This window comes from Orycteropus afer, unplaced genomic scaffold, assembly GCF_000298275.1.
Source record: "Orycteropus afer afer isolate SDZICR_OR568_19922 unplaced genomic scaffold, OryAfe1.0 scaffold00092, whole genome shotgun sequence".
NCBI classification, from domain to species: Eukaryota; Metazoa; Chordata; class Mammalia; order Tubulidentata; family Orycteropodidae; genus Orycteropus; species Orycteropus afer.
This window is the reverse complement of record NW_006921679.1, coordinates 2,533,050-2,553,214: the sequence shown is the minus strand read 5'-3', so window position 1 is coordinate 2,553,214 and position 20,165 is coordinate 2,533,050. Positions and strand designations below refer to the sequence as shown.

The following is a 20,165-nucleotide window of genomic DNA, read 5'->3' as shown; positions in this document are numbered from 1 at the left end:
GGATTCAGAGCCTTGAGTTGGGGAGGAAGACATTCCCTCATGGAGGTAACTGTCATGGAGTGGCAGGGTCTGAGTGGAGTGAGAAGAGAAGAGGAAGGCAGGTGCAGCCCATGCTGGGAAGTTTAACTCCATGCAGGATGAGGAGGGAGAACATGCAGAGGGACAGCTTTGCATGAGGTGTGGAGTCCAGATGGTTAAGGAGAATATCCACATAGTGGGTGTAACCTAAAGTGAGAAACCAGAGCCTGTACACAGAGAGAGATGGGCTTTCACACAGGGCAGGGAGTAGTGGTAGAGATGGAGGCTGATTACAGAGATACAGAAGAATTGATCAAATACGTAAAATATATTAAGGATAAGGGAAGTCAGATTTTTCATTGTTGGAGAAGAGAGTTATATATATGGAAAAGGATTAAACTAAAATGATTCCTATGGTATTGAACTGAAATTGGAAGTATAGTGAGTGCGTCGGTTTCAAAATATACATACAGAAATAAATTAGATTTGTGTGTGTGTGTGTAATATACATACGTAATGCATACATATATATTCCCTAGCTACCCTGTCAACTGAGAGATCCCGAGGACAGTAACACCTTGATAGCATTGAGCACATGTAGTGCTCTTAACTTAGCTTCTACCTACCAAAGGGACCAGGACTCCTTGGAGAAGTGACTGATTCCAGCACTAGGTTAGGGAAAGTACAAGATGACCCTGAAGCATCTCATTGTATCAAAAAGCAATAAAATGTTCTAAGAATGATGGGACTTGGCAAAAGAATATAGTGACCAGCTTGCAAGTGTTCTACTGGCCAGGCCTGAACAGCTTGAATATCACAACAAATAATGATAATAATAGATTATAGCCTACTGAATAAAATAAGAAACTATGAGTCCATACTTAGATTGATGGATGGAAGAATGAATGGAGGGACAGAGGGAGGGTAGGTATGTAGGTAGGTAACTTGGTAGGTAATTTGGTAGTTAGGTAGATATGGATGGAAATCTTGATGTAGAACAGAATATATAATTTCAAAGTACCTCCACCTGGCATGTCTTAGTTTCAGAGGGAAAAGTAGATAGCAGACACTACCTTATTCAAGTGAGCAAAGTGAACATAACCAGTTATTGAACACCTGGAAATCATGCATTACCCGATAGAATGCTGTGAGAAGAATCTTCTACCACTTTCTGCCAAAGATGTATATAACCTTAGTCTAAACCTGAAGAAGTATCAGGCAAATCCAAATTGAGGGATATTCTTCAAACTAACTATCCTATAAGCTTCCAAAGCATCAAGATTATGAAAGTAAAAGAAAGATTGAGGAGCTATTCCTTACCAAGAAGACTAAAGAGACATAACTAAATATAGCCAGTAATTCGGAGCTACATTCTTTTGCTAAAGAGGACAGTATTAGGATTGTTGGCAAAACTTGAACAAAGTCTGAGAATTAGATGAATTAGTGTTAATTTTCTGATTGTATTTTGGTTATGTAGGAGGATGTCCTTGTGTGTAAAAAAATACCCACCAAAGCAGCACTGCCCAGTTCAGAAGCCACACAGGAGCATGTCCACACAGGAACACTTCAGGGAATGCAATGGAAAGTATTATGAGGTGATAGAACCTCAGATTAGTGACTTAGTCTTAGATGATTCATGGTAAAAAAAAAAAAAAAAAAAAAAAAGTTTCTGAACTGTATGTGCAAATATTCTGCAAGAGATTATTTCAAATGTTTGGAAATATTTTAAAAATTAAGCACTTGAGTTCAAAGAATGAAGTGACTCATGGTCAACCTTTCCTGCAGATAAGAAAACATGAAAATCATCACTGATACGTGAAAGCAGTAATGTAAGACCCTTATTAGAATAGACACACCGAACACTCATCAAAAGAAATGTGGAGTGACTATATGAATGTCAGACAAAATAGACTTCAATACAAAGAATGTTATCAATGGTGAGAAGGAATATTTTGTAATTATTTAAAAAAAAATCAATACATCATGAAGACATAACAACAAAGCTTCCAAAGTACATGAAGCAAAAACTGACAGAATTAAAGGAAAATATTGACAAATCCATAATCATATAATCATATTTGAGTTTTAACATTCATCTTTCAGTAACTGATTTTAAAAACTGGACAAAATATCATTAAGGATAGACTGTCTGACACTATCAATTACCTTGATCTAAATAGCATTTATATAACATGGTACTCAACTACTGAATACATATTCTTTTCAAGCACATATGAAATAAATGTTCACCAAGACTATAAACAAGTCTCAGTAACTTTCAAAAAACAAATCATTTGACAGCTAACCAGAAGGTTGGTGGTTCAAACTCTGACCAGTCATGCTGCTAAAGGAAGACTGACTAGGCAATCTACTTCCATAAAGATTTACCATCTCAGAAACCCAGTAGGGGTCGCTATGAATCAGAATCGACTCAATTGCAATGGTGTTTTTCTTTTTGTTGTTGTTTAATATGTTTTTTAACACAATAATAAGAGTCTAAATAATATAATTATAATAATAAAAGTCTAAAATACTTGGAAATTAAAATAACGCATCTCTGACTTACAAAGAGACATTTCTCTAAAGAAGATGAACCAATGGCCAATAAGCCACTGTCATTGAATTGATTCTGACTCATAGTGACCCTACAGGGCAGAGTGGAACTGCTCCACAGTATTTCTAAAGCTGTAAATCTTTATGGAAGCAAACTGCCTTATCGTTCTCCCATGGAGCAGTTGGTGGGTTTGAATACCAACCTTTTGGTTAACAGCCTTAACCACTGTGCCACCAGAGCGCCTCAAATGGCCAATAAGTAAATGAAAAGATACTCAACATAATTATCCGTTAGGGAAATGCAAATCATACGCAAATGAGTTAGCATTTCATATCAACTAAGATGGTTGTGATCAAAAGGACAGAATAACAAGTGTTGAGGGTGTAGAAAAAGCAAGACCCTTGTACGTTGCCAGTGGGAGTGTAAAATGGTACAGCCACTTTGGAACACATTGGAGTGTTCCAAAATGCTTCACATTGAGTCACCACATGACCCAGCAATTGCACTTCTAGCAATATATTCAAGAGAAATGAAAATATGTATCCATATAAAAACTTATACATACATGAAGGTTCATAGCATTTATCACAGTAGCCAAAAAGTAGAAACAATTCAAATGTTTATCATCTGATGACTGGATAAATACAATACTTTGTATTCATATAATATTAATTCACTGTCATCAAGTGGATTCCAACTCAGTGACCCCTATTGGATTTCTAAGACTGTAAATCTCTACAGAAGCAGACTGCCTCATCTTTCTTCCAGAAAGCAGCTGGTAGGTTTAAATCACCAACCTTTGTGTTAGCAGCCAAATGCCTTAACCACTACACCACCAGAGCTCCTTAATACAATATTAATGAGCAATAAAAAAGAATGAAGTATTGATACATGCTACAACATCAGTGAACCTTGAGAACATTATGCTAAGTGAAAGAAATCAGTCACAAAAGACTACATGTTAGATGACTCCATTTATATGAAATGTCCAGAATAGGCAAATTATTATCAACAGAGTGAATAAGCAGTCTACAGAATGGGAAGAATTTTAAGAAACCATGTATCAGATAAGAGTAACAAAAAGATAGACCATCTAATTGAAAAGTGTGCAAAGGACTTGAATAGACATTTTACCAAAGAAGATGCTTGAAGCATGAAAAGATGCTCAGTGGCTTTAGTCGTTATTAGCTGCCATGGAGTCAGCTCCAACTCATAACGACTTTATGTCCAACAGAATGAAAAGTTGCCCTGTCCTGCAGCATTCTGGCAGTTGCCAGCATGTTTGAGTCCATTTTTGTGGCTACTGTGCCAGTTCATCTTATTGGAATCTACCATGCCCTTGTTGGTTCTCTACTTCTACAAATATGGTATCCTCTTCTAGTGATTGACCCTCCTAATTACATGTCCAAAACAACCAAACTGGACAGTGTTCTGTTGTGAACTCTAAGTTTTTCATTGGCTAATTTTCAGAAGTAGATTTCTAGATCTTTCTTCCTAGTCTGTCTTTGTCTGAAAGCTCTACTGACACCTGTCCACCACAGATAACCCTGCTATACCAGTGGCATAGCTTCCAGCATCATATTAACACAACCAAAAACCAAACTCACTGCCATTGAGTCAGATCCAACTCATAGCGACCCCTCTTTGGATTTCCGAGGCAGTATCTCTACAGAAGTAAATTGCCCAGTCTTCCTTCCAAGGAGTGGCTGGTGGATTTGAACTGCCAGCCTTTGGTTAACAGTCAAATGCTTTAGGCACTATGCCACCGGAGCTCCTCATATTAACACACAAGCTCTTATAATACAACAAACTGACAGGTGGGTGGTGGCATCAGTTGCTGTTGCAAGGTCCTGTCAAGTCTGTTCTGTGTCATGGCAACGTATGTGTTACAGAGCGGAACTAATCAATAGGTGGTTTCTTGGCTATAATCTTAACAAAGGAAATAGTCAGGTGTATCTTCCACAGTACCACTGGCTGGGTTCATACCACCAATCTTTAGATTGAACACAAACCGAACAGCATTAGCCATTAGTGAAATGCAAACCAAAACCACGATCAAGTACCACTTCAGACCCATTAGAATGACTACAGTCAGAAAAATGGGACACAGCAGGTGGTTACAAAGATGTGGAGATATTGGTGGTGGAATTGTAAAATGATGCAGCCGCTGTGAAAAACAGTTTGATGATTCTTCAAAAAGTTTAACATATAATTACCATATGACGTAGCAGTTCCACTCCTAGGTATATAGCCAAAAGAACTGAAAGCAGGCTTCTTGGCCATAGCCACTTACCCTGATGGAGTGAGTAGTTGGACTTGTGGTCTCAGGACTATGGTCTCAGGGGACATCAAGCTCAATTGGCATAACAAAGTACACAAAAACATTGTTCTATATCCTTCTTGAGGGAGTAGCAGCTGGGATCTTAAAAGCTTGCAAGTGGCCATGTAGATGCAATGATGGGTTTCTCCTCATCCAGAGCAAAGAAAAGTGAAGAAAACAAAAGACGCATGGAAATAATTAGTCCAAGAACTGGTAGACCAGGTTATCCTCAGCCTATATGACCATGAAACCAGAATTAGATGGTGCCTGGCTACCACTGACAGTCACTCAGAGGGGGATCAGTGCAGGAGATTATGGATAGAGTAGGAGAACAATGTGGAACAAAACTCAAAATCATTAAAAAAAAAAAAAGACCACGTTTGCTGGTCTGATAGAGCCTGTCAAGACCCCTGAGACTATGGTCCCTATTTACCCTAGAACTGAACTTCCAGCCAAACAATAGACAGGTATATGGGGTGAACATTTACATCAGGTAGATACACTCCTTGGGCCAATCAATCCTGGGAGAACAGAAGGGCAGTGTTTGCATGAGGAGACAGCTCGTGGGGTGGGAGTGCATGAGAGGTGTGGTAGTTAAGGTTGTTGTCAACTTGGCTGGGCCTGGTTGAGTGGCTGGGCAGCTAGAGGTGCTTATTCCCCATGATGAGACTGGCAATCAACTCCATGGTGGAATCTACTCTGAGCAACTGAGTAGCTGCCTTAGGGATGTGGTCTGCTTCCTGTATATAAGGAGAAGCCTTGGGGAATGATCTCTAGCTTATAACATGCTTGGACCCTGTATGTGGCCATTTCATTATTCAGCAGCCTGCCATGTTCTGCCAACCTTGGGACTTTCAGTGGATTTGAATGAATGGCCTGTCGTGTGGTTTGATAACATCGGAAGTGTGCCTTTTTACTTGTTGTGTTAGACTGGGTTCTCTAGAGAAACAAAACCAGTAAAGCTTAGAGAGAGAGAGAGAGAAATTTATCTTAGGAAAATGGCTCACACACTTATAGAAGCTGGCAAGTCCAAAGTTCTTTGATCAAACATCAAGCTGGAGGTTTTCCCGACTCATGCAGCTGCAGGGGCTGAGGAGCTCAAGGTTGACAGGCAGTCTACTGGCTGTTGACTCCAACCAATGACAAATCCAAGATCTCCAGGCCGAATGGTGGATTGTTCACTCACGGACAGTTGTAGGCAGCACAACAGAATCCCGATCCACAGAAGAATGTCTCATTTCCCAGGATGTCCATAAATAATACTGGAATCAGGCCACACCTCTAGGGAAACTCCCTTCCAACAGAGTGGCTGCTCAAAACATAATCATCTGATCCCATCGGGAATAACCACATCACAACTGCTTATACCACAGAATTGTGGTCCAGCCAAGTTGACACACAGCTCCAACTATCACACTTGTCAACCTTGGGCTTGTCAGCCTCAGCAGCCAGTAGCTGTCTGAGTGAATAAAAGCCTCCAGCTTCAGTGGGCCAGGAACAGTAGGTAGGCAGAGCTGAAGCCCAAGATTGAGGGGCTTTCATCCAGCCCCTAGAGCCTGGCACTTCAAACTCAGACTTCAAGCCTCCAAAACTGTGAGAATAAACTCCTGTTTGTTCAAGCCATTCCCATTAGTGGTATATTTCTGTTACACACTGCCGTCGGGTCAGATCCGACTCATAGCAACCCCTCCTTGGGTTTCCAAGGCAATATCTGTACGGAAGTAGATTGCCCAACCTTCCTTCTGGGGAGTGGCTGGTGGGTATGAACCACCAGCCTTCTGGTTAGCAGTTAAATGCCTTAGGCACTATGCCACCAGAGCTCCCAATATTTCTGTTAGAGTGGCACTAACCAAACCACAAAATAGGAGCTCTGGTGGTGTAGTGCCTAAGGCATTTGACTGCTAACCACAGGTAACCTAAACAGAATATGGTACCAAGAGAGTGGGGTGCTGCTCTGACAGATACCTAAAATGTGGAAACAAGAGTGGCATGCATCCTTGACCTGAGACCCCAGCAGAGAGACCTTGGCATGCGGCGTGAAAGACAGCAACAGCAGAGCCAAGAGACCAGCATGAGACAGCAACAGCCTTACCAGCCCATGGAGGAGAAAGCTAGATTTCATTGGGTAGATGGGTTTCTGGCAGAGTGGGTTGCCTTTGGGCTTTAATTGGTAGAAGAGACCAGCATGAAATGGAGGTTGGCTGGCCCATGGAGCAAGAAAGCTGAGTGCCTTTTGGGCAGAAAGATTTCCAGAGAGTGGGTTTCTTTTGGCATTAATCAACAGAAGCGAAGAGACCAAGGAAATGGGAAGCAGAGCTGCCTCAGCCTTAAGGGTAGGACCATGGCCTTTGGGGGTGGAACAATCACAGCCCCCTAGCTTTCAAAGAGTCAGACCTTCTCCAACTTGGTTCTGGAGTTTGGGGCTGCTTGTTCATGTGGGCCAGTGAGAGGGAGCCATAGCCACTGCCCAAGAGTGAGGGGGCAGGGCTGCCATGCTGAAGAGGTAGAGGAACAGGCCCACCAGGCCAAGGGGGTGAGGTCACCATTCAGAAGAACTACGGGACTTGAGCCACCCAGTGGAGGAGATCTGTACAGGTGCCAACTTGACAAAGGGTGGAATTGTGGTAGTTAAGGTTGTTGTCAACTTGGCTGGGCTTGATTGAGTGGCTGGCAGCTGGAAGTGGTTATTCCCCATGATGAGACTGGCAATCAGTTCCATGGTGGAAACTGCCACAAGCAGCTGAGTAGCTGCTTTAGGGGTGTGATCTGCTTCCTGTTTATAAGGAGAAGCTTTGGGATTGATCTCTAGCCTTTTGGCATGTTTAAGCCCTGCATGTAACCAAGTAGTTGTTCAACATGCCATGCCCTGCTGATCTTGGGACTTCATCTGGACTTGAATTAGTGGCCTGCCATATTGGTTGGTAACATTGGGACTGTGCCTTTTTACTTGTCAACCTTGGGCTTGTCAGCCTCAGCAGCCAGCAGCTGTGTGAGTGAAGAAACGCCTCCAGCCTCAGTGGGCCGGGAGCAGGAGGCAGATCTAGAGCCTAAGGTTGAGGGGCTTTCCCCCAACCTCTTAAGATTCAACTTCCCTAAGCAAAACCTCAGCAGACTTTTTTTTTTTTTTAATAGAAATGACAAGCTGATTTTAAAGTGTATATGTAAAAGCAAGAGGCCTACCAATACCCAAATAAATCTTGAGAGACGAGGACAAAGCAGGAAACCTCTTACTATCTGACTTCCAGGCTTATTACAGAGCTACAGTAACAATAACATTGTCATATTAGTACAAGGATAGACAATTAGATCAGTGCACAGAATAAAGAGTCCACACCCACATGGTCAGCACTCACAGAGGGCACCAACTCAGTTAATAGAGAAGGAAAACTTTCAATAATGACACTAGAAGGAGATATGTATAGGAAAAATGTCATCATAACCTTTCCTTCACACCATATACACAAATTTATTTGAGATGGAACATAAAAATCTAAATATAAAGCTAAAAATATTAAGCTTCTGAAAGGAAATATAAAGGACTATCATCAGAATCTAGAATAGGCAGAATTTGCATAGGCTGCGGATGGGAATATGAAATATTACAGCCACTTTGGGGGAAAAAAAAGTTTGGAAGTTTTTATAAAGCTGTTGTTATGTGCCGTCGAGTCAGACCCGACTCATACCGACCTCTCCTTGGGTTTCCGAGGCAGTATCACTACAGAAGTAGGTTGCCCAACCTTCCTCCCAAGGAGTGGCTGGTGGGTTTGAACCTCCAGCCTTCTGGTTAGCAGTCAAGTGCCTTAGGCACTATGCTACCAGAGTTCCCTTTATAAAGATAAACAGATCTAAATGTTCCCCTCTGATCTGCTTTCTTTTCACCCCATTAGTGAAGGATGAATTTCTGCCCTAGGGTTATGAGGATGGCCAAACACATGACACCTGACACTGGACAGATGAGATGGACAGCATTTTATTAGTCACATACACTCCCAACCCTGGAGAGAACAATACACACCACACAGGGCCACCCAGGGACTGCACTCAGGGACAGTAAACAACCAGGGACTCGGGGAGGAGGGAGGCTTTGTAGTAACAAAAGGGTAGGGCGACCCCTGGTTCCCATAAGAAGTTGTTACTGTCCTGTTTGAATAATTCCACTGGCTGGCTGAGATGTGAAATCAGTTGGATTGAGAACTGGGTGGAGTGCAGCTGGTCCAGCTGAGAAGGGAGCTCTCCAGGTGGGAACCCTTTCCCACTGAGTGGAGAGCATATCAGGCAAGAACAGGTTAGGCCTTTGGAACCCTGTAAGGCCCAAAGATTTCAAAGGCACGTTAATATTGCATCTTAATTTCAGGTCTTATACCACACCCTCCTGGGTAGTTATCTAAAAGAAATGAAAACTTATATCTACAAAAAGTTGTAACAAACCTTTATGGCAACTTTATTTACAGTGGCCAAAAACTGGAGACAGCCAAATATCCTTCAGCATGTGAATGAATAGTGGTATATCCATACAGTGGAATACAACCCAGCGATAAAAGGATAAGCTACTGTTATGGAGAACAACATGGATTAATCTCAGAAATATTATGATGCATGAAAGAAGGCAAACACAGAAGAAAATATACTGAATGACTCCATTTATTTGAAGTTCTAGTCTAGGCAAAACTAAGTTAGGTGGGATAAAAATCAGAACTTTGAATCTGCCTCTGTGGGAACACAAAGAAAGAGGATTGACTGGGAAGAGACATAAAGCAAAAAACTTTCTGAGAAAAATAGCAATGTTTTATACTGTGATCAGATTATAGGTTACCCATATTCCTATCCATTTGTCACATTTGTTTAAGTTAGATTTGTGCATTTCAATGTATGTAAATTTTTCCTTACAAGGAAAGAATTATAAATAATAATAGGAGAAGGAATGGTTAAAGTATGTGTAAATGAAGAATGGTAAAATATTGATAATTGTTGAAGCCGAGTAATACTTATATGGTGTTTTTTTTTTTTTTTAAAGAATTCTATTTAATTAGGTTATTTTTGAAATTTTCCATAATAGAAAATAAAGTGAGGAGGATTAAGCAAAAGGATAAACGTTAGAATTGTAAAATGGTACAACTGCTGTGGAAAACAGTATGGCAATTCCTTAAAAAGTTAGAGATAGAGATACCATTTGATCCAGCAGTCCCGCTACTAGATATATATCCTAGAATTAAGAACTATGACAGGAATATATATATGCACACCCATGTTCATCGCAGCATTATTCACAATAGCAAAAAAATGGAAACAACCTAAGTGTCCATCAGTGGATGAATGGATAAACTGTCATTAAAACACAGTGAAATACTCTGCAGTGTTAAAGAATAACAGTGAACCTGCAAAATACCTCATAACATGAATGAACCTAGAGGACATTATCCTGAGTGAAAGAAGTCTATCACAGAAGGACAAATACTGTATGACACCATGATTGTAAAAAGTCAAGAAAAGGTTTATGCACAGAAAGAAACATTCTTTGATGGTTATCTGGGATGGAAGGGGGAGGGAAGGAAAATCACTAACTACTTACATTAACTTGGATGAACAGGAAAGCAATACACAGTAAAGGGGAGGTGAGCACAGCATGACCAAAGCTCAAAGGACAGCACTGGGAGATCCACAAGAGTAAAAGGCAACAATGATAGATCCTGTTACATACACTGTCCTGCAATAACAGTAATAATTTACTAGTGGATATATAGGAAGATATGGAAGCTGAAGAGGTGTGAGATGGCGTATGGGAGTACACCCACAAGCATGTATAGGTCTGGCAGAGGATATTTCTACATAGATAGATGTATGTGCTACAAGTACATCCACGTATAGAGTAGAGCATACAGGGGACAAAGTTATGAAAACTTCTTAGCCATAACCAAACACCTTCGGGGACTGAGTCACTGGGCTTGAGGGCTTAGGACCATAGTCTTGGGACAGCTAGGTCATTGGGAATAACATAATCCACAAAGACAGTGTTCTACATCCTACTTTGGTGAGTAGCATCAGGGGTCTAAGACACAACTATTTGTCTCTTCCTGTCCATAGCAAAGTGTGAAGACAGTCAAAGACTCATGGAAACAAGTAGTCCAGAAGACTAATGGACCACACAAACCACAGCCTTCCCTAGCCTCAGACAAGAAGAACTAGATGGTGCCCAGCTACCACTACTGACTGCTCTGGGTAGGATCACAGAACACAGTAGAAGGTCCTAGACAGAGTTGAAGAGAAATGTAGAACAAAATTCAAAATGTTATTTAAAAAGACCAGACTTACTGGTCTTAGAGAGACTGGTGGAACCCCTGAGACTGTGGCCCTTAGACACTTCTCAAATCTGCATGCTCCTGAGAACAGTCAACCATATGAGACCAGAAAGGCTGAATTTTCCCAGAGTTCCAAATGCAAGAAGGGCCAGGAAAGAAGGACAAATAGAAATGAGAACCCAGGGAGGAGGCTGGAAGAGTGCTGCTATATTGAGGGATTGCAACTAATGTCACAAAACAATGTGTATCAGTTTTTGAATGGGAGAATAATTTGCTCTGTAAACTTTCACCCAAACTACAATGAAATGTTCAAACAACAAACAAAACAAAAGTTAGGGTGTTGAACTTGATGTTATACCATTTCATTTTAACTTAAAAAATAAAACATACAAGAAATATAAAGCTTTTTTAACTTTTTCCCTTAAATCAGTATCTAGGGGTTAGAAAAAGTTGGAAAAATTTGACTGAGGATTTAGAACTAGATGTAAACCATTTGCCTAGAACAAGTAGCTAAATTATTACCAAAAAACAGCCTTAGGAAAAGCAGTGAGGATTTTTCTCCTATTTGATTTGAATCCATTAAGTTTGGGTTTCATCTACATTTGATTTTCTTTTTAATTCCATTTTTTTTTATTTGCTTTCCATCTGAGGATCAGTACAAATGACCCTGAAAGGTAGGTAGGTTTTTAATTTACTCAATTTCAAAGTAGTAGTGTTAATTTTACAATTAAGAGAAATGACCTTTTTTAAATGCTTAGAAATGAGGCAAGGAAACATGGCATAAATAACTTTTTTAGACTGTACACTTGAAAATATGGCCATAAACTACCAATGATAAAATTATCAGCAGAAAAAAATGAATTATGAAATAGTCTCTTGAAAGAAGGATCAGGGTAATCCTAAAGTTTTTATATAGTTTGATATATTTAGAACATACATATATTAAGTTAGCTTGCTTAGGAGAAAAAATGAGCCAAATTATAATAATGTTAATACTTTTATATATTTTTTTCTCTTTTAATTCTTACAGAATAAGAAAATAATTTAAAATATTAAGAATTATGCAGATGGAATTTAAATTAAAGTTTAACAAATTCTATTATATATTTCATAATAAACATTTGAGATCTGTTTTTAGGTTGTTTTGAAAAATCCACTAGATACATGTGTAAACTTACAATTTCCATCTTTTCAGCTGCAGAAGATCATAAGTAAACAAGATGATTTGAAGACAACTATAACTAGTGAAACAGAATGCCAGGTATGTGCAAATAAATAAATATCTCCAAATGTGTTATTTACAATAGCTGCTCTGTTCTCTTTTAATTTTCCCAAGATGCCCATATAAGTATTCCTAGTTATCTGATAAGGTTTATTAATAGTTTAATTTTTTTCAATGTTTTAAATAGATGAACTGCAGTCACATGGTTCAAACTTCAAAAGATGCACAAGGGTATGTAGAGGGAGCAGAGTTTTCCTCCCTGAGCAATTAGCACATCAGTTTCCTGTGTGTTTCTCCAGAGCATTTACATCCATGTAAAAGCAGGTGTGGTAGCTAAGGGTGTGTGTCAGCTTGACTGGGCTGTGAGTTTGAGAGGCTTAGCAGCTGAGTGTAGTTATTCCCCATGGTGAGATTGGATGTGGTGTAGCACCTATGAAGAGCAGCTATTCCACCATGGGGTGGAATCTGCTGTAAGCAGCTAATTAGTTGAAGGGGAGTTTCCTCCTAGGTGTGGCCTGCTTCCAATATTTTTGGAAGAGCTTTGCGAAAGGTCTCTGGCTTTTTGCTCCTTTTGGGATCCTGCATTTGGTCCATTATCATCTCCAGTTCCTGGACTTGAGCCAGTGACCTGCAGGGTTGCCTACCAGTTGTGGGACTGTTGCCTTTGCAGCCTGTGAGCCAACAATCTGCCATTTGTCCTGCCCATCTGTGATTAGTCAGCTTCAGCAGCCAGCCACTGCATGAGTCAGAAGCCTCCAGCTTGCTCCAATGGGCCTAGCAGGCAGACCTGAAGTCCAAGATTGAGGGCCCTCCACCAAGCCCCTAGAGCCAGCACTCTGAACTCAGACACCTGGCCTCCCAAACTATAAGAGAATAGATTTCTGTTTCTTAAAAGCCATCCACATTCTCTTATAGCAGCACTAGAGAACTAAGACGTCAGGGGACCTAGAACACCCAAATAAATCTTGAAAAACAAGGACAAAGCTGGAGACCTCACACTACTTTATGTCAAAACTTACTATATGCTACAGTAATGATAACACTGTGGTATTGGCATAAGGATAGAAAAGTAGATAGATGATCCAGAATAAAGACTACACACTCACATGGTCAACTGATTTGTAATAAAGGCACTGTCTTAGGCTAGGTTTTTCAGAGAAGCAAAACCAGAAAACTTACAGAGAGAAATAAAAAATTTATCTCAGGGAAATGGCTGGCAAGCCCCAACTTTGTGGGTCAGACATCAAACTGGATGGAGACTTTTCTTGACTCACAGCTGCAGGAGCTGACGAACCCAAGATCAGCAGGTAAAATGGCAGATTGTTGGCTCATAGACAATGAAAGCAACAATTCCAAGATCAGAGACTTTCCAGCAGACCACTGGTTCAGCTGCAAAACCCAGTTGATAAGCTAGATGCAGGATCCAGATCCAACAGAAAGTCTGAGAATTTTCCCAGGATGTCCATATATATATATATTGGAAGCAGGCTACACTCCTGAGGAAACTCCTTTCAACTGATTGGCTGCTCACAGCACATCCCACCATGGAGGTGACTGCCTTACATCAGATCTCATTATGGGAACGACCACACCACAGCTGCTTAAACCACTCAGAATCATGGTCCAGCCAAGTTGACATACAATTTAACTATCTCAGGCACCAGATCGGTTAATGGAGAAAGAAAAGTCTTTTGATAACATATATTATGTTAAACATATATATAAATAAGTAAATAAGTACATATTTTTTTTCCTTTTTATACAAACAGTAGCATATTATGTACATTGTTCACATTTTCCTTTTTTCATATCGTATATCTGAGTATCTCCTTTCTTTTTAATGGCTGCATAGTACTTTGTTGTATAGCTGTACCAATTTTTGTAACCATTCCCCTTTTGAAAGACATTTTTGCTATTACAAATAATGCTGCAGTTGAATAACCCTGTGATTATGTAATTTCACACATGTATATGAATATCTCTGAAGATAATTTCCCAAAAACTGAATTACTGGGTCAAAGGGCATGAACATTTTTTAAGTTATTGGTAAACTTTTGATAAATATTAATAATTAACTTCCAAAGATACTGATTTTCATTCTTACCAATAATATATGTAAGTAAATTTCTACTTCATATTCTTTCAATCAGTTCTAATTGCATAATATGCTTTCCAGTAGCTTTACATTAATTTCTAAATCATTCTAAGAGTTTCTGCTTTATATTTTGCAAATTTGAGAGAAAGCCATGCTTATTTGGTGCAGGTGGGATTGTAAGTTATTATCACCTTTCCTGATAATGCATTTAAAATCCACATGTATATTTATAGCAACTATTTTATAAGTATAAAACAAATTTAATTGTGATTAAAATCAGTTTGTTTGTTTTATTTTCTCTGAGCAACTCTGTGCTGGACTTGTTTCTCTCAACATCCACACCCTTGAATGGTATTTCCTTTTCCTAGATATTCTGTGTGTTCTGTAGTACCCTGTGTGTCATCCATCATGACATGTTAGTTTAACTTTTTATTTGTATGTGTCCTTGTGTGGAATATAAGTATCACACCTCTCTTTAAGTCCATAAGACTACCCTCACTTCTGACACCAACTGCAAAATTCAGAGATCCCCAATGCTTAACATATTTATGACACCACTGAAAGTTTCAAGGTCACCACGATCACCCTCAGGTGCAAAAATTCATTGGAATGACTCACAGAACTCACTGAGAGCTGTTATACTCAGGACTTACTACAGTGAAAAGATATAGATTAAAACCAACCAAGGGACAAGGCACCTGGGACACAGTCCAGGAGAACTCAGGCACAGGGTTTCCAGTTGTTCTCAGCTAGTAGAATCTCAGACAGCACACTGACTTTCCTGGTAACAGTGTCTGACAAAGCATGGAGTGGTGACAACTAGGGAAGCTCACTGGGCCCCTGGTGTCCAGTGTATTTACTGAGGCTTGGTCTTTCAGCTAACTTCAGTCTCCAGCCCCTCTGGGTCCAGCTGATACCACATGACCCCAAAACCTCAACCCTCAGTTGCACTGCTAGACTATCTGATATGGCTCAAGGCACCCAAATAAACAAAGACCCTCTTCCTTAGAGGTCACCTCACAGCAGCCAGAGCAAAAGCCAGACCTCTCTTTCAAACTACCTGCAGCTGTCTAGTCAGTTCCAACACATAGCTACCCTGTAGGACAGAGCAGAGCTGCCCCACAAGGTTTCTAAGGCTATAAATTTATACAGAAGCAGATGGCCTCATCTTTCTCCCATGGACTGGCTAGTGGATTCAAATTGTGGGCCTTCTGGTTAGCAGCTGAGTGCTTTAACTACTGCACCACAAGAGCTCTTTGACCTCTCTTTAGGTAAGTTAATTCTTGACTGCACAGGTTGTATCCACATAGCCTGGTAAAGTACCAGGCATACATTACATGCTCAGTAAATGTTTATTTGAATATTGAATGAATTATGTCTGTGACATAATATATTTAACCACTGGCCTATTATTAGGAGCTCTGGTAGCATAGTGCCTAAGGCACTTGACTGCTCACCAGAAGGCTGGCTGGCCTATTATTAGTCATTAAGATTGTTTACAAATATTTGCTGTTAAAAGTCATGCTGCAATAAATACGTAAATACTTAAATTTAGGATCGATTTCTAGATGTGAGATCATTGGGTCAGGAGCATTTTTAAGATTTTTAATAGCTTGCCAAATTGCTTTCTGGAAAGGTTATAACAATGACGATCTTACCAGCACTGAATAAGCATGCCTGTCCTTCAGCAATCTCCCATGCATTGGTCATCTTTGTTTTTGTTCTTGTTTATCTGTGCCAATTTGACAGGGAAAAAAGGTATCTCAGATACTATTTTCAAAGGTAATTAGATAACCCATCTCTATTTCTTATTCTATAAATTTGGGAAAAGGGAGTTACATTTGCTTTTAAGAGTATTTTATATTTACAAATATTAACCTAGTGACTCAAAGCTATTAAAATATTTTTCAGAATTTTTTGCTTATGAGGTTTAGTTTGCAGATGTTTTTTCAATGTCCTATTTAAATTTTAATTTTATTTATTAAGCTGCCTTCATTTATAGTCACTAGAATACTAACCTATATTACACTTTAGCTGTGGTTTCATTTTCTTAATATTTAATTTTTTTCATTCATCTGAAATGTATTTCTTCAGGGCATCCCTGAGACTTTACATTTTTACTATTATAAGTGGGATTTTTTTTTTTTTTTTAATTTTTTCCTCCTATCACGGAATTATTTCAGCTAAACAGGACATCTGTTTGATTTTACTGTTTTTGTGCCAATCTATCTTACTGAATTCTCTTACTATTTTTGATGTTTTCTGTTGATTTTCTTGGTTGTTCTATGTATAAAACCATATTATATCTAAATATTACTCTTATTTATTCTTTTATATATTCGACAAAGCTACTGGAAAAAAAATTAAATCATATTGTTAATGGTGGGCATATGGTAATGTTCTAATGTTAATGGGAGAGAATCCAGTTGTCCTGTTTGAGGTGTTAGTGTATCTGTTGGGAATTGAGAGCAAAAACACATCAGGCATGACTAGCCTGCTCCCATTTCTGTGGAGGTCTTAATAAGGTATTTAAAATCCACATTTATAGCAACTACTTTAAAAAAATGTGTTAGGTTACAAGGTAATATCTATAAGAATCAATAATAGAGAACATATTACATCATTTAGCTCCATTAAAACCATCTTTGCCTCCCTATAAACTAAAATCAAAAAAGTGATCTGAAGTGTTGGTGAAGCCACCTACAGCCAGCACATCTAGTAACAATAAGTGCCTTGGCCAAGGTGCATTATATATTGGATATATGATAAATATACAAAACTCACTTGCATTTCTGAATACCAGCAGTGAACACATATCACTTTATAATTACTCAAAAAGTAATTATGTCTTTTCAACAAACGGTACTGGGACAGCTGGATTTCCACATGGAAAAGAGTAAACTTGAACTCCTACCTCACACCATACACAAAAAATTAACTCAAAGTGGAGCAACAACCTAAATGTAATAGTTAAAACTGTAAAACTCTTAGAAGAAAACATAGAAGTTAATCTTCATGACTTGGATTTGTCAGTGAATTCTTAGTTATGACACCAAAAACACAAGCAATGAGAGAAATATTAGATAAATTGGACTCTTCAAAATTAAAAATGTTTGAGCTTCAAAGGACACTGTGAGAATGTGGAAAAAAAATCTACAGAATGGAAAAAAGTATTTGCAAACCATATCTGATAAGGGTCTAGTATCAGGATATATTTAAAAAAAAAAAAAATCCACTTACGTGGAGTCAGATCCAATTCATAGTGACCCCTCCTTGGGTTTCCAAGGTGGTATCACTATGGAAGTAGATTGCCCAGCCTTCCTTCCAAGGAGTGGCTGGTGGGTTTGAGCCACTAGCCTTCTGGTTAGCAGTCAGATGCCTTAGGCATTATACCACCAAAGCCCCCAGAATATATAAAGAACTCTTAAAATTCAGCAACAAAAAGACAAAGTAAAAAATGTGCAAAGGACTGGAGTAGACATTTCTCCAAAGAAGATTTGACCAACAAGCACATGAAAAAATGCTCAACAGCATTAATCGTTGTTGTGTGCCGTCGAGTCAGCCCCGACTCATAGCGACCCCTCCTTGGGTTTCTGAGGCAGTATCACTACGGAAGTAGGATTGCCCAACCTTCCTTCCGACATTAATCATTATGCAGGTACAAATCAAAACCTACTGAGGCTATAATTTTAGAAAAAAACAGACAAAACAAGTGTTGACAAGGATGAGGAGACATTAGAACACTTACACACTACTGAGGGGATTGCAAACTGGTGGAAATGCTCTGGAAAACAACTTGACAAGACAAGATAGAACAGACTATTTACTTGGGAAGAAAATTTTAAATCACAGGGTAACCTCAAAGAAAAATGATAAACCTTTACATCAAAATAAAAAACAGGACAAGCACAAATACTAAATTAATAGCAACAAAGGAAGTGATAACACGATTCATAAATAAAACAAGCTCAGCACAGAAAATGACATAGAACAAAGAAATCAGCAACACCACAAGAAAATACATAACAAAATGACAGCAAAAAATTCATACTTGTTGATAATTACACTGAATGTCAGTGGATTAAATGCACCACTCAAGAAATGGAGACTTGCAGACTGGATAAGAAAACATAACCCATCAATATGCTGTCTACAAGAGACACGCCTTAGGGAGAAAGACAAAATAGATTAAAAATCAAAGGTTGGCAAAAGATACATCAAGCAAATGGCAACCATAAAAGAGCAGGAGTGGCAACATTAATTTCTGTTAAAGTTGACTTTAAGGCAAACCACCATAAGGAACAAGGAAGGACATTATATAATGATAAAAGGATGGATTGAACAAGAGAACATAACCATAATAAATATCTATGCACCCAATAAAAGAGCTCCAAAATATATAAATCAGACTTTAACGGAATTGAAAAGGCAAAGAGATGACTCCACAGTCATAGTAAGAGACTTTAAAGAAAACAACTGGAAAGAAACTCAACAAAGATGCAGAAGACCTAAAAAATACATTTCACCAACTTGACCTTATAGACATCTACAGAGCACTTCACCCAACAACAGCACAATATACATTATTTTTCAGTACACATGGATATTCTCCAGGCTAGACCATATTGTTAGGCCACAAAAAAAGCCTTAATAAATTTAAAAACATTGAAATACTGAAAAGCATCTTCTCAGATCACAATGCTGTAAAATAAGAAATCAACAATAAGAAGATCAATGGAAAAAGAACAAACACATGGAAATTGAATAACACCCTCCTGGAATATGACTGGGTAATAGAAGAAATAAAAAAATGAGATTAAAAAATTCCTTGAATCAAACAAGAATGAAAACACAACATCCCAAAATCTTTGGAACACAGCAAAAGCAGTGATCAGAGGCCAGTATATAGCAGCAATAAATGCACACATCACAAAAGAAGGAAGAGCCAAAATCAACACCATAAACCAACATCTCCAACAATTAGCAAAGAACAGCAAAAAAGCCTACAGTCATGAGAAGAAAAGAAATAATAAAGATTTGAGCAGAAATAAATTAAACAGAAAATAGAAAGTAGAAAAAATCAACAAGACCAAAAGTTGGTTTTTGGAAAAGATTAATAAAATTGACAAACCACTGGCAAACTGAACAAAGGAAAATAGGAAGAGAATACAGATAACACAAATAAGAAACAAATTGGGCGACGTCACAACAGAACCAACAGAAATTAAAAAGATAATACCAGGGTACTATGAAGAACTATTGACTGCTAACCAGAAGGCTGGCGGTTCAAACCCACCAGCCATTCCTCAGAAGGAAGGTTGGGCTATCTACTTCCATAGTGATACTGCCTCGGAAACCCAAGGAGGGGTCGCTATGAGTTGGGTCCACCTCAACAGCACATAACAACAACAACAACAACATGAAGAGCTATACTCTAACAAATTGGAAAATCTAGAAGAAATTGACAAATTTCTAGAAACAAACTACTTACCTAAACTAACACAGACTGAGGTGTAAATTTCGAACAGATCCCTAACAAAAGAAGAAATTGAACAGGTCTTAAAAAAAATTACCAACAACAACAAAAAAAAGCCCTGGCCCAGATGGTTTCACTGGAAAATTCTACTGAATGTTCAGAGAACTGACACCAATCCTACCCA

The 20,165-nt window shown here is 38.8% G+C and overlaps 1 protein-coding gene across 1 annotated transcript in view; it reads left to right on the top strand.

Moving 5' to 3' along the window:
* The window catches only part of MICU2 (mitochondrial calcium uptake 2), a 255,003-nt gene that overhangs the window by 204,017 nt on the left and 30,821 nt on the right, over positions 1-20,165 (top strand). Inside the window, exon 7 of the mRNA XM_007942515.1 lies at positions 12,384-12,449. Within this exon, the coding sequence (XP_007940706.1) occupies positions 12,384-12,449 (66 nt within the window). The remainder of the gene's footprint in view (positions 1-12,383; positions 12,450-20,165) is intronic.